Source organism: Cynocephalus volans, chromosome X (genome assembly GCF_027409185.1).
Source record: "Cynocephalus volans isolate mCynVol1 chromosome X, mCynVol1.pri, whole genome shotgun sequence".
Classification (NCBI taxonomy): Eukaryota; Metazoa; Chordata; class Mammalia; order Dermoptera; family Cynocephalidae; genus Cynocephalus; species Cynocephalus volans.
In genome coordinates, this window is record NC_084478.1 from 121,785,988 (window position 1) to 121,812,887 (window position 26,900).

The following is a 26,900-nucleotide window of genomic DNA, read 5'->3' on the forward strand; positions in this document are numbered from 1 at the left end:
TGTTTCCGTTAACCATTCTGTTACTTGCAAACAATTCATGTTCCTAAAAATACCTGTGATTTTCCTCTCACAGTATTATAACAATTTATGTAAAGTGAAAAAAACACTGAAACCATTAATACATCATTAATAGAAACATATACATATATCAAAGTGTAGAAGAATCAATAACCGATACCACACATCAGTGGCAGAGCCATGGGAGGGAAGGGGGGTAGGGTAGCAGAGTGGATGGGCCCTCGCTATATCTATTACCTGCAATTTTCGTACACAGAATCAGACTATATACCACGGCTCCTCCATGTGTAACAATGAAAATGAATAATAATAGCAGCTAATATTTGCTGAATGCCTACTATATGCTCAGTATTGTGCTATGCCCCGGTACTCATTTTTGCCTCATTTTGAAGGCATTTTTTTTTTTTGTCTGAGAGAAAGGGACCAGGTGAACACACAGTGTGATTTGCCTCAGAGCCTAGATCCATGAAGGATGGCACTGCCAGCTGTCCTTCCGCTGGCAAGCACCTCTTTCTTCTACCTGTTTGAATCAGACTCTGGGCAGCGTGGAAGACACATGGAGATGGACATTAAAGCACTTTCTGTGCCATGCATGGAACACCAGCTTTTCTCATTTAGTTCTCATAGTACCCCTATGAAGTGCAGAAACTATTGTCATCTCCATTTTATAAATGAGAAAACTAACACCCTGAAAATTTGAGTGACTTTCCTCAGGTCATACAACTGGTGGGTTGGAATTCCATACTCAGTTACTCTGGCTCCATAGACCGTACTCTTTCTATGGTACCATTTTACCTCCTTAAAGAGCTAAATTAGGCTTTCTAGAAGGCTCCCCCAAATTGCTTGACCTGATGGCATAGAAAAGCACCTGCTAGACTATAAATCTGTCTTAGCTGGAAAGCAAAGCCTCTCCTGTTGTCTGCTTGAACTGACTTCCCTCAAAGAGGTGGACCCTAACAGTTTGGAGGTCACACCAAAGCAGGTATTGCTTCAGTTTTCTACAGAACTACAGAACCTGAGTATGGCTCCATCTTTCAAATGCATATCTCAGTCTTCTTGCTAAGGAACTGCCAGGGACTCAGTTATATCAATAATTACCAGCATCCAATAGTGAGCCTTCCATGATCACTGCCCCCCATGGTACCAGTATACAGGGTAGGATCTTTTGTTATGTGCTGTCACAGAACACTGATCCTTCAGAGTACTTATCTTAGTATGTAGTTATATATTCATTAAAGTGATCATTTACTTAATGTCCACCACTAGCTTGTAAGCTCCATGAAGGCAGGGTCAGTACCTGTCTTCTGTATCCCAGGCACCTAGAACAGTGCTCAGTAAGCCTTTGTTGAATGAATGAATGCATTTCCTATCAAAGATCATATGGCTGCTTATCTGGACATAAAGAAAATATACAACGGTTGTCTGTGCCTTGGATGAATGGGCCGAACTGTGAGGCTTCTCCAACCATATGGTAGAGGTCTAAGTGGTAGAAAAATGCTGACTCTTGCTCTGGAGGCCTTAACCTTCCCTGAAGGCAGAGATGAGATCAGCTTACCTCTTTCTGGTGGTATTTGATTGCCACCTTCAACTTGGCCAGGTCATGGTACTTCTGAGGGTCAAGCTCCTCACTGTGGTCATCTCGATGATTGAGGATGATCTCCAGTTCCCGGGAGCTCCGAGCTTGGTCCAGCAAGTCTTTGGCAAAGAGCTTGCACTGCTGGGAGAGCTCCTCATACTCGGCCTTGAACTCATTTTCCACCTTGCTGAGCTCCTTGAGCTCCCAGCCCAGGCGGAAGGCAGTTAGGATGGGGTCCTCGCTTGACAAAGCAATGAGTGAGGGGCTTGCCAAAGCCTTATAGATGTTCAGTCGGGAGCGGGAGTGGCGCAGGCTGTCCACCTCTGAACTGGACACACATTCCACGCAGTTGCAGCGGATCTGGTGGGGCCGTGGGATAGTGACCCGTTTTTGAACAAGCAATTTGATGATTTCATAGTTGTTGGTGTGAGCAGCCAGCATAATAGGAGTGATGTCTGGTGTGAACTCAGAGAACTGGGTGTCCATCATCAGAGTGGGGACCTGAGTATAAGAAATGAGACACATGGAAGGGCATAATTAAAGTTTTGAGAAAGAAGAAGCACAGGGCCTACCAATTCAGGAATTGGTGTCCATTCTTTTGTCTGTAATAGCTAATGTTTGTGGAATGTTCTTACTATGAGCCAGGTACTGTTCTAAGCACTTTATATGTCTTTACTCATTTAATCTCCACAATAACTTTGTGAAATAAATATTCTCCCCATATGAAGAAATCAAGACACAGGGAGGTTAAGGAACATACCTAAGGTTACACAGTTTTTAGAAGCAGAGCCAATATTCAAACCCAGACAATATGACTCTAGAGCTTGGCTCTTAAATTAAGCAACTACAACATGCTCAATTCTGTCTGAGACATAATGGGAGATACAGAGAAGGAAAGGACATTTTTCCTGACCTTCTAGAACTTAGTTGGATAGACTGGACTCACATAAAATTGGTAACAGTACATAGCAATGTGTGCACAGTTCCAGATAAACAGTAGAGACTGAAGAAATATTTGTTTGAAAAACTAAAGATAACCAGTAATTTTAAATACCAAGCCAATAAATCAAGTCCTGGAGGCTAAAGAGAAGACTCCCTCAAATGGATACATTGACTTTGTATGTACATGGGACTTCAGTGGACCAATAACCAAGGCCGGACAGAGTTTGTCCAACTTCCTGGAGGTCTCAGGAAGGTAGAAATAATTCATTATTGTCAGGAAGAAGTACACTGAGGACTTCTAGGCTTAGGGAGGGGTTACTAATAGCAAAAGGACCTTTGATAAAACTTCTATGTCAATGATATAATGTTTGGTGTAAATAGCAGCTATAGGTGAAAGGTGTGGAGTTCTTTGGGTATTCAGGAACACTTCTCGGTGAGTGTGCAGAGTGTGATCAATGAATAAAAAGAAACTTTCAACTTTAAAATGTGTCTCCTGGAACCCAGACTGTTATCAATCCAATACAGAAACTGAGGCAGATCACTAGACTCCTAGAAGAATCTAAGTGTGGTAAGATCTAGAGCTAGAGAACAGGGAGGACTGGAATAATCAGAGGAAACCTGGGGGTTTCAAGATGGCGGTGGCTGCGGCGGTTGGCGCGGAGTAGCTGAGGTGGAAAAGACAGCCACTGGGCCTTAGGCAGCCGGGAAACTTGTGGACCTTCCTCTTGCCGTCTCTTAAGGGAGGACCGCTGCTGGTGGCCGGTCGTGGGGGCTGACCACCACTTTGCCCTTGGCAGGAGAGGCTGCCTCATTTACAGGCAATAGCGTTGAAGTACGGAGCAGGAAAAAAACTGTTTCTTAGCTGCAAAAGCGAGTCTTTAAACAGGGAACACGGCGCCAGGGCTGCTGTGGATGCAGACAGAATCCCGGAGGCTGGGGCTGCGCTGAAGGTGGCCAGCTGCCCTATTCATGATTCGAGGTATCAGGCCGGCATAAAAGAAGATTCCTGGGAGTGCCCGAGCCGCGCCGCGGGACCGAGCGAGCAGCCCGAGGCGGTGGGAACCGAGAACGGGGAAGGTGACAAACCAGAGGCAGAGAGCGAGCGCCCGACCTGGCACAGCCCTGTGAGTGACCCCCAACCCGGCCCTGCTCGGGGGGCTGACGCCCACCCGGCTTCCACCTGCATCACCGAGCCACTCACCGCCCCGGGGCTGCCTCCATTTTCTCAGGTGTGGCAGCTCTGACCCGGCTCAGCCAAGCCTGTCTTCCTCGCCCGGCTCGGCTCCTCACTGAGCCTTCCCACTTGCTTGCCCCGGCGCGGGGCTTCCCGGGGCCTGCGGGCTGGCCTCCCCTCCCTCTCCCTCCATGGTTCTCTGGCGGGGCGGGTGGTGTGGGGCGTCCCCGGCCAGCGTCAGGAGGACAAGGAAGTACGGGCGGGGCTGATGGTCACTCCACCACACCCTGGATTCCGGCCCCCGGTAAACTTCCTGTTACTGGGAGGCAGATACCATCTCTGCGGCCACCAGTTCGGAAAAACGCCTAACCAATTTCTGGTTAGGAATAGTGTGGTAGGAGAGTTCCCAAGTCTGCTTGAACCTGCTGGACAGCTGACTACAGGCGGGCACCGGACTCAGTCCGTGCCGTGGGGATACAAAGGTGAACCGTGTGCTGCGGGCTCCTGCCCCGAGGAGCTCACACTCTGGTATGGGAGATAAGACAAGTACACAAATAACCGCGATACCAGGAGGAAGGTGATAAGTCCCGAGAATGATCTACACAGTGCTACAAAGGCACCCAGAGCGACCGGTCGTCTGTGCCTAGCAGAAACCTGGTAGACTTCCTGGGCGAGGTGGTGCTGAGCAGGGTCTTGAAGGCCCAGCTGATAGACGAGGGTTGCAGAAGACACGTCCCAGGCCAGCCCAGTGCGCACAGAGTGGAGAGACGTCCGGCCAGGGAGGCGGAGACTCGACAGAAACCACACACCCTGTGGGGTCGCCACTGCATGACCCAACAGCCCGGGCCAGAGCACACGGAACAGGGAGAAGTCCAGCACAGAAAGTGACAGTTCAGCAGAGATCACACACCCTGTGGTATGTGATACAGCAGCCCAGCAGAGTCCAAGCTGACCAGAGAGGTGGCTCCCCAGAGAGGCCCAAGACCGGAGGCAACCATACACACAAGGCACTAGAGGCCAACTGAGCAGTCATGGAGGTAGCCATACCAAATTGGCCACCACAGCAACATCTTAGTTAGTCAATAGTCTCAAACCGGTGGACTGTGAAACCCCCTGCCACAATGCATAAACATCAAAAAAAAGATACCAGAAATACAAAAAATCAAGAAAGTACACCACCAAAAGTTAATAAATCTCAAACTCTAGATCCTATAGAACAAGAAGCCCTTGAAATGACTGACAAGGAATTTCGAGTGATAATTCTAAGGAAACTGAATGAGATACAAGAAAACTCAGCTAGATATCATGATGAAATGAGGAAAAGTATACAGGACCTGAAAGAGGAAATGTACAAGGAAATCAATGTCCTGAAAAAAAATGTAGCAGAACTTGCTGAACGGAAAAAGTTATTCAGCGAAATAAAAAACACAACGGAGAGTTTAACCAGCAGGCTTGTCGAAGTTGAAGAGAGAACCTCTGAACTTGAAGATGGGCTGTTTGAAATAACACAAGCAGACAAAAAGAGAGAAAAAAGAATCAAAGACACTGAAGAAAATCTGAGAGAGATATCAGACAACCTTAAGTGCTCAAATATCCGAGTCATGGGAATTCCAGAAGGGGAGGAAAACGGAGATTGCATTGAAAACATATTCAACAAAATAGTGGCAGAAAACTTCCCAGGTATAGGAAAAATCACAGATCTTCAGATCCAAGAAGCTCAATGATCTCCAAACGTATTCAACCCAAAAAGGCCTTCTCCAAGACATGTTATAGTCAAATTGGCAAAACTCAGAGACAAAGAGAGAATCTTAAAAGCTGCAAGAGAGAAGCGTCAAATCAACTATAAGGGAGCCCCAATCAGGCTAACATCAGACTTCTCATCACAAACCCTAAAAGCTAGAAAGGAATGGGATGATATATTCAAAATACTAAAAGACAAAGATTGTCAGCCAAGAATACTCTACCCTGCAAGGCTATCCTTCCGAAATGAGGGGCAAATAGTATATTTCTCAGACAAACAAAAACTGCGGGAGTTCACTACCACACGACCACCCTTACAAGAAATCCTCAAGGGAGTGCTGGGTTTGGTTCCCGAAAAATAACTACCACTGCCATAAAAACCCAAGAAAAATCAAAACCCACTTCTATGATAAAAATGGCATTCATGAAGAGAAAACAAACAAACAAAAACACTATCTACAACCTAAGGAACCAACAAACACAGAAACCAAACAGTAAATCAGAAAGCAAGGAACAAAAGACACCTAAGACAACCAACCAACCAATAAAAAGCTAGGAATAAATGAACACCTTTCAATAACAACTCTTAATGTTAAAGGCTTAAATTCCCCAATCAAAAAACACAGATTGGCTGACTGGATCAAAAAGGAGGACCCAACTATATGCTGCCTACAAGAGACCCAACTCACCCATAAAGATTCACACAGACTAAGAGTGAAAGGATGGAAAAAGATTTACCATGCAAACAGAAAAGAAAAACGAGCTGGAGTAGCTATTCTTATATCTGACAAAATAGACTTTAAACTAAAAACCATAAGAAGAGACAATGAGCGACACTACTTAATGATAAAAGGACCGACCCATCAAGAAGACATATCAATCATAAATATGTACGCACCCAATGTTGGAGCAGCCAGATGTGTAAAACAAACTCTATTAGACCTAAGAAGGAAACAGACACTAATACCATAATAGCAGGGGACCTGAACACCCCACTGTCAATATTAGACAGATCATCTAGGCAAAGAATCAGTAGAGAAACACAAGATCTAAACAATACTCTAGACCAATTGGAATTGGCAGATATCTACAGAACATTCCATCCAACCACATCAGAATATTCATTCTTCTCATCAGCACATGGATCGTTCTCCAGGATAGATCACATATTAGGTCACAATCAAGTCTCAATAAATTCAAAAAAATTGGAATTATCCCATGTATTTTCTCAGACCACAATGGATTAAAACTAGAAATTAATAACAAACGAAATTCTGGAAACTATACAAACACATGGAAATTAAACAGCATTCTACTTAATGACATATGGGTCCAAGAAGAAATCAAGCAGGAAATCAAAAAAATTCTTGAAACTAATGTAAATAATGATTCATCATACCAAAACCTGTGGGATACTGCAAAAGCAGTATTAAGGGGGAACTTTATTACATTAAATGCTCACCTCAGAAGAATGGAAAGATGGCAAGTGAACAACCTAACACTTCACCTTAAAGAACTAGAAAAACAAGAACAATCCAAACCTAAAGTTAGCAGACGGAAAGAAATTATTAAGATCAGAGCAGAACTTAATGAAATTGAAACCAAAAAAACAATTCAAAAGATCAATGGATCAAAAAGTTGGTTTTTTGAAAAGATAAATAAAATTGACAAACCATTAGCATGGCTAACTAAAAAAAGAAGAAAGAAGACTCAAATAACAAAAATTAGAAATGAAAAAGGTGATATTACAACTGATTCATCTGAAACACAAGGAATCATTTGAGACTACTATAAACAACTATACGCCAACAAATTTGAAAATCTGGAGGAAATGGATAAATTTCTGGACACACACAAGCTCCCAAAACTGAACCATGAAGACATAGAAAATTTGAACAGACCAATAACAATAAAGGAGATTGAAGCTGTTATCAGAAGGCTCCCAACAAAGAAAAGCCCAGGACCAGATGGATTCACAGCAGAATTTTACCAAACATTCAAAGAGGAATTGACACCGATTCTTTACAAACTATTCCAAAAGATTGAAACGGACGCAAATCTCCCAATCTCATTGTATGAAGCAAACATCATCCTGATACCAAAATCAGGTAACGATATAACCAAAAAAGAAAACTAAAGGCCGATATCCTTGATGAATATAGATGCAAAAATCCTCACTAAAATACTAGCTAACAGAATACAGCAACACATACGTAAAATTATTCACCACGATCAAGTGGGATTCATCCCAGGGATGCAAGGTTGGTTCAACATACGCAAATCAATAAATGTGATACACCATATTAATAAACTCAAACACAAGGACCATATGATCATCTCTATAGATGCTGAAAAAGTATTTGATAAAATTCAGCACTCATTCATGACAAAGACCCTCTATAAGTTAGGTAGAGAGGGAAAGTATCTCAACATAATTAAAGCCATATATGACAAAACCCACTGCCAATATCATCCTGAATGGGGAAAAGCTGAAAGCTTTTCCTTTAAGAACAGGAACTAGACAAGGATGCCCACTCTCACCACTCCTATTCAACATAGTGTTGGAAGTACTAGCCAGAGCAATCAGAGAAGAGAAGGAAATAAAGGGCATCCAGATTGGAAAAGATGAAGTCAAACTGTCCCTGTTTGCAGATGACATGATCCTATATATCGAACAGCCTAAAACCTCTACAAAAAAACTCTTGGAATTGATAAATGATTTCAGCACAGTAGCAGGATACAAAATCAGCACACAAAAATCAGTAGCATTTCTTTTCTCCAATAGTGAACATGCAGAACGAGAAATCAAGAAAGCCTGCCCATTTACAATAGCCACCAAAAAAATAAAATACTTAGGAATTGAGTTAACCAAGGAGGTGAAAAATCTCTATAACAAGAAATACAAACCACTGCTGAGAGAAATTAGAGAGGATACAAGAAGGACATTGTTGGGGGGAGGGGGGGAGGGAGGGAGGTTTTGGTGATGGGCAACAATAAATAAAACAATAATAAATAAAATTAAAAAATAAATTAAATTAAAAAATAAAAATAAAATAAATAAATAAATATGATTAAGAATAAATAAGGAAGGTGGGAGATGGTAGGAATAAAATACATAATTTGATTTGTAAGTCTCACTAAGATAAATAAATGGGAAAAGAGATTACATAATGGATCTGCTGTTTTCTAAAATTTGATTATGTAACACTGTCAAAGAATTCATAAACTAAATTGTAAATAGATAAAACGATGTCTTAAATGTAAAACATATCCATAAAACAACAGTCTAAATTACTGCAAGAATCCCCACTTAGACACTACTATACAATACCTTGGGGAAAGTGAGCTTTATATATGTGAAAATATATATGCATTATATGCATTGTCAAGAAAACTGCATTAAAGAATACAGTCTACACTAAAAAAAAAAAAAAAAAAAAGAGGAAACCTTATGGATGGGTGGAGTGTTCAAAGCATGGATAGGATTCCAGAAGATTGGGAAACCTTGATCTTATTACAATTAAGGGGGAAAAAAAGGTTTCAAATACTCATTTTAACTGTGGTGAACAGAACATGGGTTATTGACATTCTCACGGAATAGACAAATATTATTTTAATCAGCAGTTTTTTTCTTTTTACTCTCAAAACATCTTTAGAACCCCCCACCCCCAGTTCCTGGCAAACTGACGAAAGGATGAGTTACTATTTTTCATCATCTTTGCCTCCTTCCCACCTTGCACAAGGGATTCCCAAATAGAAAAGTGGCCAGAAAACAGGGAGTGGGAGAAAGGTGGAGGAGGAAGAGCTTGCAAGAAACCTGTTTCCTTCACTGAGTGGTTGTATGAACCTCTAAATAGTTGAAAGCTGGGTGTACATTGGTCATCAATTGCTACGATGGAGCAGAGCGTAAACATTGTTAAACATTTAGAGGGAGCATCTACAAACAAGACAGCAGGAAGTGAGCAACTGGCTCATAAAGTAAATTGGACACAGGAAAGAATAATCTCAGAGATTAACATAAGCCTACAGGCTAAGGAAGAAGTGGGTCTGAGTCAGCCTGGAAATGAACATAAACACAATCGGCATACAGCCTAGAGGTGGGAGAGATGGTAAGTGAGCAATTTGTCACAGTCTGCCCAGGAAGAAAAGGGCTCAGATCTGGGAAATCTGGCCTTTTCTCTGGGCAGGAGCATTTCTCAATCTCTGTCAGCAGCTAAAGGTGTTGGGGATTTGGGGGGTGGTGGTGGTGGTGGTGCTATAACCTGTAGCACAGGATTCCCTGGGTTAGATTGGAGGTACCTTCTGTTTCCTACAATGCTGCTCTTCCTGTCCTCTCTCTCTCTCCCCTCTCTCTCTCTCCCCTTCTTGCTCTTTCTACTTTTCTTACTCTTTTCAATCCTTTGCTTCTATGTCAGTGCTGCCAGTCCTGTCCAAGACACACACAGTAGTACCTGTGAATACTGCTTAGCCCCACTTGTGTCATGGAGTCAAGGGGTTGCCGTTTTTGCCTAGCATACAAAATACTTTCTGGATATATCTGATTCCAGGAGCTTTCTGATCCTCCATTTGGCTTTCTGGGTGCGTGACACCAGAGAGGATATTTTTTCAAAAGAAAACTGTTCTGCAGTGATCAACCATGGCTTTCCACTCAGACTGCCTTTTCTCTTCCAGGGTTGCCACTCACAGTTGCCACAGCCACCTCATTCATTGCTCTCCGTGTGTATATCCTTGTGGGACCACCTGTGTGAAGCGGTCTTGCCCCATTTCTCTGCCAGTTAAGGGCCACTGCAAGCTCTGGCTCCTTCAATAGCTCCTCTTCCTAACTTTAAGCCCATTCCTTGCTGCCCACCCAGATATCGGGCGCACTAGGTTACATCCAAGAAAATCACTTTTCTGATGCTGCCTTACATTGTTGTCTAATTAATTCCTGCATGTATTTTTTCCCCCTCATTAAGGTTGTGAGCTTTTTGAAAGCTGAGCTTTCCTGGTCTGCTCTTGTTTCCCCTAAAGCATCTAGCACAGTGCTAGACACACAGCAGGCACTCAGCAAAAAGGAATTAAATTTCCTGCTCTCAAATTAAGAAAGTGACTCTCATTTTTACAAACCCAACTCCCACAATTTGGGTCAATGTGAGCTAATTTCCTTGGGCCTTTCCTGCCCGTGTCCAGCTGAGAAGGTAGACATCCCAAGGCTCTCAAGAGGGTTAGCAGATGGCTCTACAGGGAACTAATCCAAGGTCTCAAAAACTTGGGACAGTTCCTGCCTCTCATTTTTGCAATTCTATTGCTTCAAAATGGAGACTTTGATCCACAAACCACAGATTTCTACTCCTACCCTCTCTGCTTCTTCCTTTTCTCATCAACCTGCTGCTTTTTCCCTTCCCAGGCTGTACAGGGACCATGGATTATCATTAAGACAGCTATGGTAAAGAAAGAGAAAGTTCTATAATGAAGGTCAGAAGTTTCTGATAATAAGGTAGACTTTATGATATGGTCTGCAGCAGGAGCCAAACAGATAACAGGTAACAGAAACGAGGGCCAGGTGTAGGTGTCTATGCATAATTTGGGTGAGTGAACGGTAGAAACTGGTGAAGTGTAGAACCCCTCTCAAAAGGAGCAATGGTGCAGCCTCTATGGAAAATGGTATGGAGGTTCCTCAAACAATTGCAGATAGATCTACCATACGACCCAGCTATCCCACTGTTGGGAATATACCCAGAGGAATGGAAATCATCAAGTCGAAGGTATACTTGTTTCCCAATGTTTATCGCAGCACTCTTTACAATAGCCAAGAGTTGGAACCAGCCCAAATGCCCATCATCAGATGAGTGGATACGGAAAATGTGGTACATCTACACAATGGAATACTACTCAGCTATAAAAACGAATGAAATATTGCCATTTGCAACAACATGGATGGACCTTGAGAGAATTATATTAAGTGAAACAAGTCAGGCACAGAAAGAGAAATACCACATGTTCTCACTTATTGGTGGGAGCTAAAAATTAATATATAAATTCACACACACACACACACACACACACACACAAACGGGGGGGGGAAGAAGATATAACAACCACAATTATTTGAAGTTGATACGACAAGCAAACAGAAAGGACATTGTTGGGGGGGAGGGGGGGAGGGAGAAGGGAGGGAGGTTTTGGTGATGAGGAGCAATAATCAGCCACAATGTATATCGACAAAATAAAATTAAAAAAAAAAAAAAAAAAGGAGCAGCTGCTGCTCATGCTCAGTTCCTGCAAATTGCGGGTATAAGCATGAATGAGGGCCCAGTGTTGTAATTTTTGAAGAGAAGTCATAAATACGGATTTGGGGGTAGAACCTCTTAAAGGTTTAAATGTTAGCTCAGAACAAAATTCATTTGTGAGGCAAATTTGGCTTGAGTGAGCCAGTTTGTGACCTTTGAGCTAGCACATAAGTTGTGAGACTAAGGAGAAATGGGAGAGGAAGCTGGACATTTAGGCAGAGGCCAAATGATAAAAGGCCTCAGATGCCATGTTAAGAAACTCAGATGTTATCTGTTGGCCACAGGAGGCCACTGAAGTGTTTGATCAAGAGAGTGGTATAGTCGAGTGTTTTATAAAGATTAGTTTGGCCAAAGTGTGGGAAATGGATAGTGGTAAATGTGCTGGTAAATGTTTAACAGCCAGCTCTCCACAGGGAGGATGGGTAGGGGTGGGGGGCAGGGTCCTGATTTGTAGTGTTTGCTGGTTTCTGTAGTGTAAATACTCCCACAGTGGCCAATTTCAAGCTACCAATATGACATCACGGAACATGGAGTTGGGAAGAGAATCAGATAATCAGCTCTGGCCAGCTGGTGGAAGCCAGCTCCAGCACATCATTTGAGGAGTTTCCGAATGATAAAACTGGTTAAAAGATATCATTAGTCCAGGTAAAGAGATGGTAAGGATCTTAAACTAGACAGTGATTTTAGAGATCAACAACAAAGAACAGATTTAAGACATTCATTATATGCATCAGGTAAGAGTAGGAGAAGTCGTCCAGGATGTCCGGTTTCTAGATTGCATGCCTGACTGAATGGTGGTGTCATCAACTAAGATAGTGAACATAGTAGGGAAAGCAGGTTTAAGGTTTTGAAAAGTTCCCTTTGGATATGTTGGGTTTGACATCCCGATTGGAACAGCAGCAGGAACTTGTATGACTCCAGCATGAATCTCGAAGGAGAGAGGTCAGGGCTGAAATTATAGATGTGAAAGTCTTCAGCCAATAACAGTCGAAACCAAGAGAGTGGATGGAGTCAGCCTCTGCCTGTCCCAGCTCCCGCACGGCTGGGCCCGCTGGCCCACTGCAAGGCCTGCCCCGCCCCCATTCCCAGAGCAACTGAGGCTGGAGGTGAGAAGTGCTCCAGTGGCCTCAGCCTCCTGCACTCTCCATTCCAACTGCTGGGGCTTTGCATGGGGCACCCCCTCTGTTCCATTAGACTCGGAATCGCAGCTCCTTCCCCGCCTGTGCCCTGGTTTGTAGAACAAGACTTCTCCCTGGGTCCCTGGCCTGACTTCTGGCCTAACACTCTGGGCCTCTGTTGAGACGCGGCTGTGAGGCAGGAGGTGAAGCTTCGCACGTTGATGAGACGAGATCGGGAGGAGGAAGCGGGCAGGACGGACAGAGCAGCTCAGGGACGCAGGTGCCTGAGCAGATGGGGAGGGAGTGGGGTCCAGAGCAAAGGTGGGGCGGGTGGAGGTTGATCTTGGTCCGAAAGATGAATGACGTGTCCTCAAAGACCAGGGAAAAGGGGAGTGGGTGGCGCTGGAGGGAAGTTTGGGTGGAGAGGGTGCAGGATGAGGTACTTTCCATCTAAAAATGCTGTTTTCTCATTGAAGTAGGAGGTGAGATCAGTTGCTATGAGTGAGGGAGGTAGAAGTTGGCAGGGTGTGTGGGGAGAGTTGCGTATGGAAGATTTGCCAAGGGAAAAGATAGAAGGAGCTGACCAGGTACAAGGATTGCCTAGCAGTGTTGAAGTCTCAGGTAAATTAGAGATTATAAATTTGTAATAGCAGTGATGCATGGAAGTATGTGGCTTTTTTTCCTCTCTAGCAACTTTGACAGTCCAGAGGCAGGGATGGAGAATTCAGGTTGCTGGATTGATCCAGGGTTGAGGTTTTGCCAGGGATGAAAGGAAGCTGAGGATAAAGTAGTAGTTCAGGTGATTAAGCATGAGGCCCAGATCAACAGGTGAGGGCTAAAAGCCTGGGGGAAATGGGGTCATCAAGGGACTTGAGGTCTCTCTGGAGTCCAAGGGCAGACAGAGTCAGAGCAGATGAACTGGGAGGATGGGAGACTGTGGCCAGAGTGGGGCACAGGTGGCCATGATGCCCACAGTGGAGCAGTGCTGAGTGATGACTGGCTTGGGACTGGCCCTGAGCAGAGTGGGCTGAGGTGGAGCGAGCAGAGGTCAGTGGAGGAGAGAGGACAGGGGCTAACAGGGCAGTTTGCTGGTTGGCTTGTTCATATGGACGCTGAAGTCATTCAGGTTGATAACACATCTTGGGCTGGAGAGCACAACTGTGATCTAGGGGCCAAAATAATCAGCGCACTTCTGATAGTGACTAAATCAGTAGATAATCAGGAGATGGGGAGAAGAGGGGCTGTGCCTGCAGTCTCCCACAGTGCAATTTAGGCATCCCTCTCTTGCCTTTGTCATTTACTAGTCTTTTTGTGCCTTGATTCCCCTACCTATAAAATAGGGGAAATAACAGCAGCTGGGCAAAATTATAAGGATTAAATGAGATTGTGCATATTGTCTACACAAGGTTTAGAACATACTCGGTTCTCAACATATGTGGCTCCTATAAGAACAAATGTGTTATAAAAGTATCCTAATCAGAAGCACACTCCCCAGCACAGTAATGGTTTTCTGTTCATCATGTCCTGGGCAAAAATGTGACATAAGGAAAGTCTGAGAGCAGCTGTCCCCACCAATTCTCTTTTGTGTACTTTTTAATGTTCTCCCTAACAATACAGGTTAACCCAGTGCTGTCATTCACTCCCCTGTCTGTTAACTCAGTGCTGTCATACAAGCCCCTGTTTGGGCTTAACCAGTACTGCCTTTATGGGCTGTTCTTATATTTTAGACTATTTTTGTATAGATTAGGTGTACTAAATTTTATTAGTTTCTCATCCAGGTCCCTGGGCCTTTTGGTCCTTTTAAGTGACTAGTCAGCTAATCTCTGAAAAAAATAATCCATACCAAATTATTACTTATTGATAACCATATCTGTAGCTGTCCCTGGCATGGGCTATTTGCATTTTAACAGGTGGAACCTAGAAAGAACACCTTGGCCTTGCCCAAAAGATGAGAATTTCAAGAAGTAGGTTGGAGGGGGACTTAAGTTTGGTGAAGGTCTTCCCTAGGCCTCACAATCCACTGTTCAGCTTGCTTCCTACTTCACTTTCAGATAGAGGGGACTCTGCTACTAGTGGTGGCTCTGCACATGAGCTTTTTTCTAGCAGCTGTAAAGAAAAATTGTGAAAGTGTTGGGATGGTGCAAAAAAGAAAACTAGAGGACCTATCTAGTATGTTTTCTGAATTATCCATGCCTTTCATTGTCTTTGAATTACTTTACAACTCTGCAAATTGTAATGCAAATATTTCTCATCTGGTGTAATACAATTGATTATTGCTTTATGGATATTGACTACTTTGCATCCATTTGTAAATTTATTTCAGCATTCCTAATGGCCTGTATCAGAGGAGAACAAACTTTTTCTGTAAAAGGCCAGACAGTAAGTATTTTAGGTTTTGTGGACCATACAACTCTGCCATTACAACACAAAAATAGCCATAGGCAATACATAAATGAATGGGCCAACTGTGCTCCAATAAAATTTTATTTACAGAAACAGGTGACAGGCTAAATTAAACCTGCAGGCCATGGTTTGCAGATCCCCTAGCCTACTGGTTCCCTCCTTCATTAATGAGTTAAATAAAATCTTTGACATGTGTTTACTTTAAATTTGTATGAGGAACATGATTTAACCCTTTTTAAAAAATTACCCTTTAATAAACATTTTGTATTCAAATTGCGGTCAGGTGGACAATTCAATTTTATTCTATTTTGTCAAGTTTTGCCTTCTAACTCCAAAATTATACTGAATGATATTGGGCTTCTTGTTAAAAATGTTTTTTTTTTTTTTTTTTTTTTTTAAGGAAAAAAAAAAGATGGGTGGGGGGAGTGGTAGAAGAGGAAAGGAAATCAACAAACCAAGAAATTAGATTTGGTTCATATTATCTACAACTGTACTTCTAAAGAAACTTGATGCATCAACCGACTTGATTGAATTTTAAAATTTGCAATGATGTGGGCTAAGAACATGCCCACTAAAGAAGTTCCATTGCCTGCCTGTCTCTGGGGCTTTGCATTCAGACCCCAAGGAGTTTGCTCCTAGATCTGCCCTAGGACTCCTTGTTGAAAAGCTAGCATTATATTGTAGGAATCTTCTGGATTAATGAGCATTGGATAGACTCGCTCAGTTCAGAGCTCATCACGTAGAACGCTTGCAGTGCAGCAAACAGGGTGAGCAAAAGTCAGCTTCATCATATCTTCAGCTAAATGCCATTGCTGGAGGACACCACAGAGGAACAGGTGATGCTCCCCTCTCCCCACTCTCAGGACTGGCAAAGCTTTTACAAGTTATTGTTCACAAGAGGCCCAAATGATACATTCATTTCTATTAATCTCATCACTGGACACAATCTGCTAATTGGAATTCTCCTGAACCCTATTGTTACCAGCCTTAGGCAGGCGCCCTTTGTGGAGTTTATCACAGGCTTCTGAAATTAAACCTGTATTTGTAATTAATGGGCAGACCCTTATCAGGAGCTACCTCATTCATACCCAAAATGCCGTCTGTTCACAGACTCAGCCACTCCAATTGGCACTTCCTTACACAGCTGGCCTGATAGCATCATGTTGGAAATGAATCTCCTGTCTTGTGCCTGGATTTATTTATTTATTTATTTTTATGTATTTATTTATTTTGTTATTTCTTTTTTTTTTTTTAACTTTTATTTTGTCGATATACATTGTGGTTTTGTGCCTGGATTTAGTGCAATTGCAATCCCTTTTTTCCACCTGCTGGGTCCCCTCTTCCCCACCCTACCACGATAGATAAAATCAATGTTCAACCTTTTTCAGCAGTCCAAGGAACTGGTGGAATGAAATTGCATTTCTCCGTATTACTCAGAAATAAAGAACACTGGCATCTAATCACATTGCATTACCTTGCCTACCTATAAGGTTAGTTAGCTAGTAGTGATGATGCCTGAGCCACTTTGGAGCAGCCATTGGCATCAGATGGGAAAGAATCTGTTTCCCAGACTCTGGTAAAAACAGAACCATCAGAATTAGGATTTGCTTGATCATCTCAACTGATTTCAGGACAAGGTGCATATAATTTAGATGGGAAGACTAAAATGTATAAAACTTACTTGGGAATAATGTCAAAGAACCCACTTGATGTTTTAAAAAAGTTAGTATAGATATGTAAAATCAATAAGATATATAACAATGACTAGCTTTAGTCTGAGTAGCAGGGATAAAAAGAATACTAACGGCTACCAGTTATTGAGCACTTTCCATATGCTCGGCATCATGCTGGAGTATCTAATTTAGTACTCACTATGGCTCTATGCTATAGACATAATAATTATCCCCATTTTATACCTGAGAAAACTCAGCCATAGAGAAGCGAAGTGCCTTGCCCAAGGTCACATAGCTAAAAAGTAAGGGAGTCAGAACTTGAACCTAGGCAGCCTGAGCCCAAAGCCTGTACTATTGACCACCACACTACTCTGCCCCTGTCAGGCAGGAATCTCAGATCCTTCTGCCCTGTCCTGTGCAGGTCCTGAATCAGGTAAGCGAAAGTAAAACCGAGCAGCCGTGGGTAAAGCAGACATGCTTTTTCTTCAGACGTGGGCTCCACCAACCAGCGGCTCCACCAACCGCTGGCTTCCATACCGAAAGATACATAGTAGCGGCCACAAGCCAAACAGTGCACAGGCGTGCATGTGCACTAACTCTACTCTCATGTAACTTGTTTACAAAAGATGTGCTGAAATCATACCCAGCCAGATATGAGGCAAGAGGGCCTGAATAAACCAAGTCTACTTTCCTCACACTCCACCCCTTAAGGGTCTCTCCCTGTACAATCTATGCATCTGAGATCTTCCACAGTGTTGCTGTAGTGAGGATGGCCGACCCTTGCATCCATAGAACCTCCATACTTAATATACATTCAATGCACCTTGAGGCTTGTCCCCATAGCGCTATCCTCTCAACTATTAGCCACGAAAACCCCACCCATACATATGTCCAGTTAGTAGTCGTCACTGGGGTGATTTTCCACAGGAATCCTGCAGCTACACTGGTAGGAAACTCGGTGCATACTCAGCAAGCTGACACATTGGCCACACGAATGTATGTATGTGTCCAGTCGACTCTGGTGCCTACAGCCACCATACTGGTCTGGGGCCTTACTAGACCATAAAAACAGAAGACCAGTAGCCGTATCAATGGCTGTGATGATATACCTGTAGTTCTCTGATTTGGCAGTGATCCCACAAGATCCACCTGCCACCACGTTAGAAGCATCCTCCTCTCAGGTTTTGAGCCTATCTGCATGCGGCACCCGGCGAGACATCAAGGGTACATCTGCTCATCAGGGGCATTCTTTCTCAGGTTTATGTGGCACCCAGCAAGCCATCGACCACACAGTCTTGCAGCCAGCACGCTGCATTCTCCAATGTAGCCACCCAGTTAAATCAGCTGTTGGAGCTCTCTCCAGCCATCTTACCTTAGCCAATGCACCAGCTTCATCATTGCCTGGACTGGCTAAGGGGGAATGTCCTGTGACGTGGAAAAGACTTACTTCCTTTCCATGTCCTAATTCCCATAACTCTTGACACATGGCTTGTCCCCACAGGGGTCAGTGACCTACCAGCCACCACTGATATTTCCAAGTACATATCCAAAGGGTAAGACCCACTCATATTGTTCCAAATGACCTAGCAGCGTTAGAGCTGCCTTGGTTAAATTCGCAAGAGAATCAAAGGTTAGTAAGACATCATCTATATAATGAAATACTCTAACCATGCTGGACTTAGTCCTTTTGGCTAGGTCCCCAGCCACCAAACAGTGACAAATGGTTGGGCTGTGCAGGTAGCCCTGGGGTAACACCTGAAAACTCCATTGCCTTCCTTCCCAGGCAAAGGCAAATAGATCTTGGCTGATCAGCCAAGATCAGGATAGAGGAAAAATCATTTGCAAGGTCCAGCACATAATGATAAGTTCCTAGGTGAGTCATCAGCTGATCCATTAAGTTGTGAACCAAAGGCACAGCTGTGTGCAAAGGAGGCACTACTTTGTTCAGTTCCCAATAGTCCACAGTCATCCTCAAGGTACCATTTGGCTTTTTCAGGGGCATTAAAGGGACTGTGTGTGGGATGAATGACGTTGACCTATTCTAGCTCATAGTGGCACCTATCTCCACATGTCCTCCTAGCAGTCAACACTGTTTCATACTGACCACATGCTTTGGCTTGGGTAATGCCTGTGGGTCATGTTTAGCATGTCCCCACAACACAGGCTTCACTGTCTGTATCTGCAACAGGAATTCTCCAACCATCATTTGCAGGTGTAGCCTATGAAGTACAACTGTACCCAAGATATATTCAGCTACAGGGGATACATACAGAATATATACACGAGGGAACAATTGTTAAGTGCTCAGCAGCACAGCTTTGACTCTAATAGAATGTCCTCCATAGTCATCAACATTCACTGTGGCCCCTGGAAATTTATCTGGGTTGCCACATATCAGGCTACATTCTGCACCACTATCCACTAATACTAACACATACTGTACATTTGCCATCCACCCTTAGGTCCCACAGCTGTAGGAGCCAAGAAGCTAGGGGTTTGCCTGTTTCTGATGTACAACAGGTCGTGCAAGGAGACACACAGGTTCTCCCAACTCACCCTCAGGGTCGTCATCGTCCTCAGCTTCAGAAACGGGGGTGACCTGTTGCTGTACTTCATTCTCCAGCATGTCTGCCTTTTGCTATGTGGCCTCATGGAATGCCCTGTCCATACTGGATCGCAGTAGAGCAAACCACAACCAGCCCACCCGGCCAGCCATTCTCTGGGACTCATCTTTCACCATGGAGCTCAATACCCTGAGAGCTTCCTCTACGCTCTTGGGGGACCCATCCACTTGGTCGCATGTTTCCAGTGGAGTCCAAGTCCACAGGAACGCTGCCACCAGGTACCACATGCTCGAGGGCAGCCACATCATGGCTCCCTTACCTGTTCACTCTGCCGAAACTACGCCAATTGTCGGGCTGCGTCACAGACCCCTCTGCCTCATCCTGTGCAGGTCCTGAATCAGGTAAGTGAAAGTAAAACCAAGCAGCCGCCAGCAAAGCGGACGTGCTTGATATTCTTCAGACGTAGCTCCAATGACCAGCGGTTCAGAGCCGTTGCCTTCCGAAACACACAATAGCGGCCACGAGCCGGGCGGTACCCGGGCGCGCATGCGCACTAACTCCACTCTCACGTAACTTGTTTACGAAGGATCCGCTGAAATCATACCCAGCTGGATATGAGGCTAGAAGGCCTGGCAAAACCAATTCCGCCTTCCTCACAACCCCCAACCAGCAAAAGACCAACAATTTGATTTATTACATCAATAAGCAAATCTTTAAATCATAGCACTGAATATACAGACATATCTTAAGAACGTATTGCAGGTTTTGTTGGATATTGATTAAACTTAGCAACTAATGTTCTACATTTAAACATTACGTACTGAGGATCTTCAGAAAGTTCTTGGAAAGATTCATATTGTCTTTTAATTCTATTTTTTCACAAACTTTTAAAAGTAACTTTGTAGTATTGTTTAAGGTTTGGCAGCCCACAAAATGATTCTTGATTTCTCATCGGATGGGGGCTCTTAATTTTTCAAAATATAGGGGTTAAGTCTATGAGGAAAAACAAATACATGGCTGACTCCATAGGTTGAGAGTTTATAATTTCAAGGTTCTAGTTGGAAGAAACCTGGAAAGGCATTTCTCTCAAATCTAGATTGTCACAAGGGTTAAATGAACCATTCCACACATTTTTGTTTGTAAAATATGGGCTATAATGAGTGATGGAAGCCATTGGCTCCAAAAGTAACTGTCCCCTGGGATGGATATTAGAAACAAAGAAAAAGGTAAAAGATGCCAAGGTAGGAAGGGGATACACTGTGAGTGGCTTTTGGGGAGCCAACCCTCTGTGGCAGGCATTTTGTATACAGTTAAGTTATGACATTTTCTGGGAAATTATGAAAATAATGCATAATAATGTGTCAAAAATAAGTAAATCAGAGGGTGTGGGTTATTATTGAGATGGGGAAACTGTCAAAAGTGAAGGTGTGGTCAGTGTGTCCCTCGCACTGCACAGAGGAATGAAGCCCTAATCTGACAGTGTACAGGTACTTTGCAGGTAGCCCTATGGTGAAGCTTGATACAAACAGCTTTTCAGGAAAGCCATAGTTCTTGGTTCATTTTGTATAGGTGGCCATGTGATTTTTAAATTAAATTTCTCTTGTAGATTGCTTTACTAGAAAGAGGATGCTGACAAGCTGATTTAGAGTTTTCCATTTCAGTGCTCATCACATGACTAGTGTGAGTTTAGATAGCATGATAAAGATTTCTGGAGAGGGCTGAGAACCCAGAAGCAACACAAGACAATGGGAGGGCCAGGATAACCATATTGCTATCAACTATATGATAGGATTCAATAAGAATTGAATAACCATTTATTATTTTATAATTTTTCTAGTGGGTACTGATCATGATAGGAGCACATTTGCCAGCAAAACAAAATAGGAATGAACAAAAAGAGGGTCTTTCATTCAAAAAGAAGGATTGAAAATCTCCATTTTGTTTTAAGTGGTTTATAGCCATACAAATGAAAAATAGTAGATATCATCAAAAAGTTTTAGGCCCAGTTTAGACCTAGAAAAGCTTGGGTGGTAAAAACTAGCTCAGTTGGTTCTCAGAGTATAAAAAGAAGGTCATAAAAGAGTAGTTTTCACCACTGCTCTCAAATATGATGTTAGATAAGCCGGAATAAAGAAAGAGGCCTAAAGTAGTTTTATGATAGGTTCTTTTTTTTTTTTTAAGTTAAACAGGAAACCAGACCAGAAATCTAGAAGCAAAATTCATGTTAAATGATGTCAAGAGCACTCCCTTTGCCCATCGTGATTTTCATTTCATGCTTCCTGTACATGACAAATGATGTTTTGTTTTAAAGTTGCTTAGCTCATATGGAGGCTGACTGAAGAGCTACATGATATGATTGGAGGACAAGGCTTGAAAGAGATTTTGTTCCATTTTTCAAGCAATTTTTGAGTCTCACATTCCAGTGTCTCTCAGTTATCCACAACTGAGGCATGCCAGGCACCTGGCACTAGTCTCCAGGGGTAGAATACTACTGCTCACCTGTTGGCAGCTATTTCAAACATAGGCATAGTCCCTGAGGGAAGGGGTAGTTAATTTCTCTTCACCTGGCTATCTTTGATTTTTCAGCAGAGGAAACATTATACAGTTATCAACTATCTTCTAAATTTCCAGTTACTGGTTAAACATCTGCAGGGTTGAATTTTGCATTTTCACCCCTGATGATTGTGTCACATAGAGGCATTTGTTGTGTAGTTAGACAAAGTGCAGTGGAAAGTAGGGAATGATTATGTAGGATTACGTAGTTTCCCTAAGCTCAGAGTTAGAAGAAAAATGGGTTTATGATGATCTCAATTATCCAGTTTAGTTTTCTGGAATAAACATAGTAGCTTTTTGACTTTCCTCCTGAAGACAATACAGAAGAAAATATACCTAAATTGCAGCATGGAGAAGTTCAGGAGACCTAAAAATATAAGATCTGGTCCAATGACTGGCTCAATCCCATGAGCCATTCAGCCCAGATTTCTGTCTCCAATGCACAGAAGGAAGGATTGGGGGAGAGCAGAAATTCCTTCCATGTTATCAATTTCAAAGAAGCGTGGCCCTAATATTTCTAGCTCCTCTAAATAGTTCCTTATGGTTTTAGAAGCTGCAAACATGTTTAATCCAATCCCTTCTGAGAACATCTTTAGCTTTTCATACCTTTCACCTTTTGAGGGTAATGAGTACAAGTCATTTTATTACATGCTGTGGAAATCATGGTCTGTTGTCCATCCTAAAGCTCTGGCAGGTTTCAAAGGCTCTCTTTTCCTTCTGTTATCCTAGCAATTGGTGAACTAGACCCAGTTTTCCTTCTTCATAGCTTCCATCATTTTAGAGATTTCTCATTTTTTGTCTGCATTTTTCCAGATTAGAGAATTGTTAGTTTCTAAAATCTGTCCCTAATAGGGAGAGAAGCAATTTCCGTCCAGGTAATTTGAAGGGAGTAAACTGGGGGTAGTGTAAACACTGCACTGAATTCACAGGGAGGTTACAGACCTCTTGCCTTTGGAGGCTTTTTAGGGCAGGGTGATGCTTCCCTGTCTGGGATTGTTCAAAGATCTCTCTAGGGCAGAGTTTCTCAACATCAGCATGACTGACATTCTGGGCCAAATAATAACGTTGGTGGGGGGGTCTGTCCTGTATATGTGTGTACTGTAAGATGTTTAGCGGCACTCCTGGTTTCTGTCCATTAGATGACAGTATCAGCTACCCTTCCCCTGAGAACTGACAACCAAAAATATCTCTGGACATTGCCAAATGTCCCCTGGAAGCAAAATTGCCCTGGTTGGCAACCACTGCTCTGGAGATATGAGGCTTGTTTGGCAGTGGCTGACTGGAGCAGGAAGAGATTGGACTAGCCAGAATTAGTCATTCCTATCTTAGCCCCTTCTTCTATTCCAACTCGCCTGAGAGGTGTGACACATTCCCCATCAGTACAGTGGCTCCCAAGGACAGTGATTCTCAGTGTCTGAAAGGAGTTAAAATGCCCCTTCCTTCAGCAGGAGAGTTTGTTGGAATTTCAGTTTTGGTGCAGTGTTGAGTTTGAAAATCTCTAAAAGTGTGCTGTGTATTATGATAACCACTAGCCACTATTTATATTTAAATTTAAATTTAATAATATTTAAATAATTCAGTTCCTTAGCCACACTGTCTACATTTCTACTATTCAATAGCCATATGGTGACTACCATATTGGAGAGTGTAGATAGAAAACATTTCCATTATAGCAGAAAGTTATATTGGGTAGTGTTTCTCTAGAAGGCTGATAATCACTGGATAAGAGAGACTTGCTGAAGTAATCTGGAAATGCCTTAGCAATGGGCAATAGCTAACATTTAGCAAAATACTTAAAAATGTGCTGGGAACTTTGCTAAGCACTTGACTTGTATTATCTCATTTATGAAGTAAGGACTGCTACTATTTGTATTTTTATAGATAAAGGAACTGAGGCTCAGAAAGGCAAAGTAACTTGTCTAAGGTTACATAGCTACTTAATGGAGGAGCCAGGTCTTTAATCCAAGCAGGTTAGATTCAAAGCTTGGGTTGTTAACAAGCATAATATATGAACTAAAGGTTGTCAGGTGGAATGATGGGTGCCTGGTATAAGAAGCCAGAAATCCTGGTAGTGGACTAAACAGAAGTTTCTCAGTATGTGGGGGAAACACTGTATCAGAAGAATGTAGATGTAGGCAGAGGTCAAGGAGGAAGGTGGGTGGAGTTGTGAGGTCTGGCAACAACATGAATGGGGATACTGAGCAGGATACAAGACTCAGTTACTGGAATTAGTCTGGGGTTTGTTGGTCATGGCTCTGTTGACATTTTGGCCCAGATAATTTTTTATTGTGGGAAGCCATTCTATCCACGGTAGGAAGTTTAGCGGCACTACTGGCCTCGATACCAGTATCACCCCCACCCTCCCACATTTGCCAAATGTCTCCTGGGGGGTAGCGGAGGGGCAAAATGGCCTGTAGTTTAGAAATTCTGAAGTAGAGTATAAAGCACAGGATTGGTCACATGGCAACAAGGCAAGGGCTCAGGCATAGCTACCAAAATATAGGACTCAAAAGGAACCAGCAACTTGGCTGACTTGATGCTGAACTGCTGAGCTGCTGGCCTCCAGTTCTAAGAATCCCTGTGACTAGGAACAGGATTAGTCCCAGATCCTGGACTAGAAGAGTCTTGTCATGGGAATGAATGGAAGAGTCACTACATGGGAATGAAATGTCTTCATCTGGGGGAATGGGGAGCTGGAGAGACTGAAGTGCTGCAGTGGCAGGGAACTGGGCAGGTCATTATGGAGATCGCCTTTACATGGCATGGCACTATTATCCTCAGCCACACTGAAAAGGAGGCAGTGGACATGCATCTCATGGCAACAGCACAGTTATGGCTCTTAATTATAATAGGAATGGAAACTCCATGAACTAGGGGTATGCTAGGCAAACATGAGGCAAAGCTATGATAACTGCTATTAATGGCAGGAAACATTGGTTGGTACTGCTGGAGGCACCCTGGGGCAATTTTGACTTCAGTATCTTTCTGTCTGAACTCTCCATCTGCAGTGTTTGAGTGGTTTCTCTCAGCATCACCCATGCAACCAAGAGCCCCTTACCTTGCAGCAGGACTTGACTTGGGTTGGGAAGAGAAGCCTGAACCTGAACAATGCCGAGAAGCTCAAGTTCACCTAGCACAGATATCTCAGTGGGATGCATTTCAAGACTATTTCTACTTTCTTTAGCAGAAAAACAGGTTTCAAAAATCTCTTTGGTGGCTATGAAGAACAGTTGATTTTTCAGTACAATTAAATTACTGGGTCACTAGTAAAATAGAAATCTTTTAAAAAATATGTAACTTTTGGTTGACAGGAAAAGTAGCTTAAGTCATTTTGTGATCAACATGCCTATCATGTTGACATTCAATTGTAAGCAAGTTCTATCCAAACACTCTTTGACAAGCAAAGGTTTTCTAATATTCTTATAATGTACTGCCTTTACTCATATATTTTCCCTCTATCACATTTCTAGAGGGAAAACTCAAGAAAAATGTCCCTCCCCCATAATTTCTCTCTCTCTCTCATATTACTTAAAATTTTATTGCTGTGAGCTGGCCGCTGCATTGCCAGTAGTTCTGTCTCAAGCAGATTGCCTTTTGTTCCTGTCGGAACAGACCAAGTGTTAAAGGAAAGGAGCAGGAGCTTGGTTGCCTCTGGTTGGAGATAGAGGAAGGGAGAGCTACTTTGAGTTTCTAACCCTACTGCTGCTGTCTTCTGCCTGCTTTTCTTCCTGTATGATCTCAGGTTAGGGGTGTGGGCTGCTGTCTCCCTAGAGGAGGGTAAGCTATGTGCTGATCATGACTGCATCAGGAAAACAGCAGCTGCTTTGTCCTTATTTTCCTGAAGTCAAACATGCCCCGAATCTGAAACTTAGAAAGGCAAAAACATTTTAAATATAGTGATGACCTTTCAGTCACTTGCAAAACATGTCCCTCTGTCTAAAAGGAACACGTAGCCAGACTCCTCGTAGCTTCGAAGCAGTCTTTCACTCTGCAGCACCTTTTCAGGATCACCGGCCAGGGCTGACCCAAAGGAGGCCATAAAAGAGACTGGGGTTCCAAATTAAACTTACTACTGCTTAGTTTTCTCCTTCATATTCAGTTAGTAGGGGATAAAAATATCAAAGATGGATGCAAAATTGCAAGTGGAGAAGGAAGCAGAGCACCCAGCTCACAGAGGGCTCCATGGACACAGGGATTGCTTGTCTATTGTCAGAAAAGGGCAGCAAAGGTAATTAGGTATGCAAGGAGGTGCCTTGGCTCCCAGAAAACTCTTCATCTGTGATCTCATTCATAAACTTGAGACTCCCTGGAGACCCCGGACATACATTTGAGAATTCTGGGCAACTGACACTTGCATAGAATTGCTTTGGGAGTTCCTTCATATCCTACCAAGGTTGTGTTCCTTCAGATTGGAGTGTTTAACTCTTTCAGAGGCCAGAGGTTTATACAGCTTGGACCGATTGCAGAGACAGAAGAATGTACTAGATTGCCACTATATTTCATTTGATCCTGATGATTCTATGATTAGTGGACCACAGCCAAACAGATATCCTCCAGAACTCCAGAGGTTTTATGCTAGAAATGTATCAATGATACCACCGCCTATGGAGTTATTAGTGAACTCCCCTGTGGCTTTTATATTTACTGGGGCTTTGCATTCCTGCCTCTCTACTAAACCAATTATGTGTCAGGCATAGCAACTATTTAAGGAGGATTTATAAAGTACTTTTAGAATAATTTAAAAACATTGCTCATTTCCTCACAGCATCCCTGTGAGATTATTTAGTATCATCCTTTCATTTTTCAATGGTAAGAGGTTAAGCTATAGATTGGTTGAGTAATTTGTTTCTGGCTACCCAGCAGTTGAGGG

At 43.0% G+C, this 26,900-nt stretch overlaps 1 protein-coding gene across 1 annotated transcript in view; it reads right to left on the bottom strand.

Moving 5' to 3' along the window:
- Positions 1-26,900, bottom strand: part of TRPC5 (transient receptor potential cation channel subfamily C member 5) — a 167,735-nt gene that overhangs the window by 117,307 nt on the left and 23,528 nt on the right. Inside the window, exon 2 of the mRNA XM_063083212.1 lies at positions 1,574-2,095. Coding sequence (XP_062939282.1) covers positions 1,574-2,095 — 522 coding nt within the window. The remainder of the gene's footprint in view (positions 1-1,573; positions 2,096-26,900) is intronic.